The sequence below is a fragment of the Garra rufa genome, chromosome 3, assembly GCF_049309525.1.
Source record: "Garra rufa chromosome 3, GarRuf1.0, whole genome shotgun sequence".
Classification (NCBI taxonomy): Eukaryota; Metazoa; Chordata; class Actinopteri; order Cypriniformes; family Cyprinidae; genus Garra; species Garra rufa.
In genome coordinates, this window is record NC_133363.1 from 8988694 (window position 1) to 8995267 (window position 6574).

At 39.7% G+C, this 6574-nt stretch overlaps 1 protein-coding gene across 2 annotated transcripts in view; it reads left to right on the forward strand.

The window, feature by feature from the left end:
* The window catches only part of ampd3a (adenosine monophosphate deaminase 3a), a 32660-nt gene that overhangs the window by 19527 nt on the left and 6559 nt on the right, over positions 1–6574 (forward strand). For both annotated transcript variants that reach the window (XM_073835656.1, XM_073835657.1), the window contains exons 13-14: positions 4402–4522; positions 5025–5198. In XM_073835656.1, the coding sequence (XP_073691757.1) occupies positions 4402–4522; positions 5025–5198 (295 nt within the window). The remainder of the gene's footprint in view (positions 1–4401; positions 4523–5024; positions 5199–6574) is intronic.

Consider the following 6574-nt stretch of genomic DNA (forward strand, 5'->3'; position numbering starts at 1 on the left):
TGCTGGTCAGAATAACTTAGAATATCTTCAAAAAGTTGATTTATTTCACTAATTCCATTCAAGAAGTGAAACTTGTATAATGTATACATTAATTCCACGCAGACTGATATATTTCAAGTGTTTATTTCTTTTAATTTTGATGATTATAACTGACAACTAATGAAAACCCCAATTCAGTATCTCAGAAAATTAGAATATTACTTAAGACCAATGCAAAGAAAGGATTTTTAGAAATCTTGGCCAACTGAAAAGAATGAACATGAAAAAGTATGAGCATGTACAGCACTCAATACTTAGTTGGGGCTCCTTTTGCCTGTTTTACTGCAGCAATGCGGCATGGCATGGAGTCGATCAGTCTGTGGCACTGCTCAGGTGTTATGAGAGCCCGGGTTGCTCTGATAGTGGCCTTCAGCTCTTCTGCATTGTTGGGTCTGGCATATCGCATCTTCCTCTTCACAATACCACATAGATTTTCTATGGGGTTAAGGTCAGGCGAGTTTGCTGGCCAATTAAGAACAGGGATAGCGTGGTCCTTAAACCAGGGACTGGAAGCTTTGCCACTGTGTGCAGGTGCCATGTCCTGTTGGAAAATGAAATCTGCATCTCCATAAAGTTGGTCAGCAGCAGGAAGCATAAAGTGCTCGAAAACGTCCTGGTATACAGTTGAGTTGAGCTTGGACCTCAGAAAACACAGTGGACCAACACCAGCAGATGACATGGCACCCCAAATCATCACTGACTGTGGAAACTTTACACTGGACCTCAAGCAACGTGGATTCTGTGCCTCTTCTATCTTCCTCCAGACTCTGGGACCCTGATTTCCAAAGGAAATGCAAAATTTACTTTCCTCAGAGAACATAACTTTGGACCACTCAGCAGCAGTCCAGTCCTTTTTGTCCTTAGCCCAGGCGAGACGCTTCTGACGCTGTCTGTTGTTCAAGAGTGGCTTGACACAAGGAATGCGACAGCTGAAACCCATGTCTTGCATACGTCTGTGCGTAGTGGTTCTTGAAGCACTGACTCCAGCTGCAATCCATTCTTTGTGAATCTCCCCCACATTTTTGAATGGGTCTTGTTTCACAGTTCTCTCCAGGGTGCGGTTATCCCTATTGCTTGTACACTTTTTTTTTCTACCACATCTTTTCCTTCCCTTCGCCTCTCTATTAATGTACTTGGTCACAGAGCTCCTTTTGTGTCTTGCCCTCCTTGTGCATGGTGTCAATGGTCGTCTTTTGGACGATAGACAATAAATAGACAGTAAATTGTTCCACTGTTAAAACAATAAATAATTGAACCATTTTAGTTGCACAGTATATAAATAGTGTCACTGATTACCTACTGCACTGATTCAGTGACAGTGTGCAAGCTATCATATACAATTCTGTATTTTCAGCAAAGCAGATTTATAAATGTACATACTGGTGTCACCACTACCTTATGCATAAAAGACCACAACCCCGAATTCAGTAATCACAAACAAATCTTTACTGTCACCAACTTTAATTACATAAATACATAATTCGTATTGGTGTGTTTTCACTGCAATCAATAAAATCTCCATGATTTTTGAGAATAGCCACAGCAAAAATAGTCATTTTAGGCCACTAAAGTCTTGGTGAAACTGAAAAGCGAGTGTCTGAGTACTCTCAATAGCAGCTGTGATGTTTTTGATGCATTTTGTCTCTGTATCAATATACAGTGGGGCAAAATAGTATTTAGTCAGCCACCAATTGTGCAAGTTCTCCCACTTAAAAAGATGAGAGAGGCCTGTCATTTTCATCATAGGTATACCTCAGCTATGAGAGACAAAAATGAGAAAAAGAAATCCAGAAAATCACATTGTCTGATTTTTAAAGAATTTATTTGCAAATTATGGTGGAAAATAAGTATTTGGTCACCTACAAACTAGCAAGATTTCTGGCTCTCACAGACCTGTAACTTCTTCTGTAAGAGGCTCCTCTGTCCTTCACTCGTTACCTGTATTAATGGCACCTGTTTGAACTCCTTATCAGGATAAAAGACACCTGTCCACAACCTCAAACAGTCACACTCCAAACTCCACTATGGCCAAGACCAGAGAGCTGGCAAAGGACACCAGAAACAACATTGTAGACCTGCACCAGGCTGGGAAGACTGAATCTGCAATAGGTAAGCAGCTTGGTTTGAAGAAATCAACTGAGGGAGCAATTATTAGAAAATGGAAGACATACTAGACCACTGATAATCTCCCTCGATCTGGGGCTCCATGCAAGATCTCACCCCGTGGGGTCAAAATGATCACAAGAACAGTGAGCAAAAATCCCAGAACCACACGGGAGGACCTATGAATGGCCTGCAGAGAGCTGGTACCAAAGTAACAAAGGCTACCATCAGTAACACACTACGCCGCCAGGAACTCAAATTCTGCAGTGCCAGTGTCCCCCTGCTTAAGTCCAGACCCGTCTGAAGTTTGCTAGAGAGCATTTGGATGATCCAGAAGAGGATTGGGAGAATTTCATATGGTCAGATGAAACCAAAATAGAACTTTTTGGTAAAAACTCTACTCGTCTTGTTTGGAGGAGAAAGAATGCTGAGTTGCATCCAAAGAACACCATACCTACTGTGAAGCATGGGGGTGGAAACATCATGCTTTGGGGCTGTTTTTCTGCAAAGTGACCAGGACGACTGATCCGTGTAAAGGAAAGAATGAATGGGGCCATGTATCGTCAGATTTTGAGTGAAAACCTCCTTCCATCAGCAAGGGCATTGAAGATGAAACGTGGAGCGGCCTAGCCAGTCTCCAAATCTCAACTAGGGCTGCAACGATTCGTCGACGTTGTCGACAAAAATCGATAATAGAAATAGTCGACAATGAATTTCATTGTCGATGTTGTCGCCAGACATGTTTTCTCTGACCGAGTGAGGCATCTCTCTGCCGAGAGTCGCACATAGGCATTAGCTTCTATGCTGAGCGATAACATACAGAAATGGCGGCGTCCAATGCACTGAATGCAGCAGCTGCGCGTACCAAAACACGCCCGTTTCACACATACTCCGTCTAAAGTGCGTATTTTTTTTCCACACCCATGTTAACGGATTACAACGTTCACAATGTACGGACTGTAAACGCGTTCTGTGTGAGCGCAAAACGAGTCCGTGCTGCTTCTGCACCGCATACGTAACGCACACGGACTGTAGACGCAATGCAGACTGAGTATGTGTGAAACAGGCATAAAGTTTGGGAGCATTTTAGCCTGCTACGGCGAATAAAAAGATTACCTGCATGGTTTGAAAAGCAGTCCTTGTGCATCACGGCAGCACCTCTGTGATGCACGAACATTTAAAGAGAAAGCACGTCGGACAGTTAAATGAAACCAGTTTGGCTGGCCTCGGTAAGATTTAAATAACATGGAAGCCAATACGTTTTGTTTTGGATATACATGTTTGTTTACGGTATTATTGCTGCTGATGTGCCTGCCCCTGGTTTACAGGAAGAAAATGTTTACTTGATTTTAATTTATTTTTTCTTATAAAACAAATGTGCCTGTCCTTTAAAAAGATTATAGAGTTTCTTAATTTATGCATTTATGTCTGTACTGACCGATACTGTGCCTAAATGGTTTTAGACAGGGCATTTTTATTCACTTTTAGTATGAATTGGCCTATCAGCAGCAAAGTTCAATAAAATATGCATTTTTCATTGAAGTACCCCCTTCTTTCTTGTATTTACTATAATTTTCCACATAATTAAAGCAATATCATGCTAAATTTGAGAAAAATTGAATAATTATCCGATTAGTCGACTAATCGTTTCAATAGTCGGTGACTAGTCGACTATTAAAATAGTCGTTAGTTGCAGCCCTAATCTCAACCCAACAGAAAATCTTTGGAGGGAGTTGAAAGTCTGTGTGGCCAGAGACAGCCCCAAAACATCACTGCTCTAGAGGAGATCTGCATGGAGGAATGGGCCAAAATACCACAAACAGTGTGTGAAAACCTTGTGAAGACTTACAGAAAACGTTTGACCTCTGTCATTGCCAACAAAGGTATATAACAAAGTATTGAGATGAACTTTTGTTATTGACCAAATACTTATTTTCCACCATAATTTGCAAATAAATTCTTCAAAAAAATCAGACAATGTGATTTTCTGGATTTCTTTTTCTCATTTTGATTCTCATAGTTGAGGTATACCTATGATGAAAATTACAGGCCTCTCTCATCTTTTTAAGTGGGAAAACATGCACAATTGGTGGCTGACTAAATACTATTTTGCCCCAATGTATGTGTATTCATTTTTGTATTTGCAACTTTATTTTTTCATGTGCTCTATAATTTCTCATTATTTGGACATTTATATCTGCAACGAAAGGAGTTCTGTTGGTTGATTCAGTTTGTATGTGTGTCTCTGTGTTTTTACAGGGAACGTGGACTTAGTACCTTTCAGTTCCGTCCACACTGTGGTGAAGCTGGTTCTATCACCCACCTGGTGTCTGCTTTCCTCACTGCAGACAACATCTCACATGGCTTAAACCTGAAAAAGGTTAGAAGTTGAAGATCAGTCCCAACCAAGTCTAACCCTGTTGAAAAAACAGCATATGCTGGTTAGGTAGGTTTTGATGCTGGTTTATGCTAAGCTAAGGACCAGCTTAAACCAGCATCAAAACTACCTAACCAGCATATGCTGTTTGTTTTTTTTCACCAGGGAATGCAATATTATTCTGACAGCGTAAAAGATAATCATTCTTAAATCTTATTAGTCAAATTAGCAAATCTAATTAAATCTTATACTTTAATTGATTGTGGTGGAAAAGATAATGCATTCAAAGTTAAGATCTTTAGTCTAAGTCTATTCATGAAGCAAATGGAGATGAGACATGTATAACCACTTTATTTGATTATGTACTTGTTAGTGCGCAGAATCAGTGGAGACTCTGATGCTGTACAGAAACATGCAAATGGAAGCAGGGGAGCCTGATCAGAGCATTTGATCTTATGATCAAACTGAACAAGCTATCATATGTAACGTGTGTGTTTTTTTCCAGAGCCCAGTGCTGCAGTATCTGTATTATCTTGCCCAAGTGCCCATTGCCATGTCCCCACTGAGTAACAACAGTCTGTTCCTGGAATACTCCAAGAACCCACTGCGAGAGTTTCTGCATAAAGGCCTGTGTGTGTCACTCTCCACTGATGATCCTATGCAGTTCCACTACACCAAGGTCAGACTCATGCAACTATCTTACAGCTGAATCCCCTGAAATGTTCTGACCTTTCAATATATAACCAAATAATTAAGTTGGCTTGAGAAAGCCAATTTACTGACAACTATCATCTAACCCTCTCAAGCCTAGCAGCTAGAATCATGTTAGTGATATGCTAATTAGGATAGAAACATGGTAACAACATGTTACCCTGGTGAAAAAACAGCTAAAACCAGCCTAGGCTGGTTTGCTGGTTTTATCTGGTCAACCAGCCTGGTTTTAGCTGGTCATAGCTGGAAGACAGGCTGGTTTTAGAGGGGTTTTGTCCACTTTTCCAGCCTGGCCAGGCTGGTCAGGCTGTGAAACCACCAGCTAAAACCAGCCTGACCAGCCTGGGAGACCAGCTAAAACCAGCCACTTCCAGCTTAAACCAGCTAAGACCAGCCTAGGCTGGTATTAGCTGTGTTTTTCAGCAGGGTAATCATGCTAGAAACATGTTAGTTACTTGTTAATCATGCTAACAACAGGCTACTAATGTTAACATCATGCTAATCGTGCTAGAAACATGTTAACAACATGCTAATCAGACCAGAAACATGCTAACAACATGTTAATCAGACCAGAAACATGCTAACAACATGCTAATTACGTTAGTAACATGTTAATGACTTGCCAAATTATTCCAGAAACATGGTAACATTTTAATCATGCTAGAATCAGGCTAGAAACATGTTAACAACATGCTAATCATGTTAGAAACATGGTAACAAATTGCTAAATAGTTTAGAAACATGTTAACAACATAACAACATGCTAATCATGTTAGAAACATGCAAGAAACATGCTAACAACATTTTAATCATGCTAGAAACATGCTAAAAACATGCTAATCAGGCTAGAAACATGTTAACAACATGCGAATCATGTTAGAAACATGGTAACAAATTGCTAAATAGTTTAGAAACATGTTAACAACATGCTAACAACATTTTAATCATGCTAAAAACATGCTAACAACATGCTAATCAGGCTAGAAACATGTTAACAACATGTGTATCATGTTAGAAACATGATAACAAATTGCTAAATAGTTTAGAAACATGTTAACAACATAACAACATGCTAATCATGTTAGAAATGTGCAAGAAACATGCAGCATGCTAATCATTCCAGAAACATGGTAACAACATTTTAATCATGCTAGAAACATGTTAACAACATACGAATCATGTTAAAAACATGGTAACAAATTGCTAATTAGCTTAGAAACATGTTAACAACATAACATGTTAATCATGCTAGAAACATGCAAGAAACATGCTAACAGCATGCTAATCATGTTAGAAACATGTAAGTGCCAAACAAATCATGCTAGAAACTACTAGCAATATGGT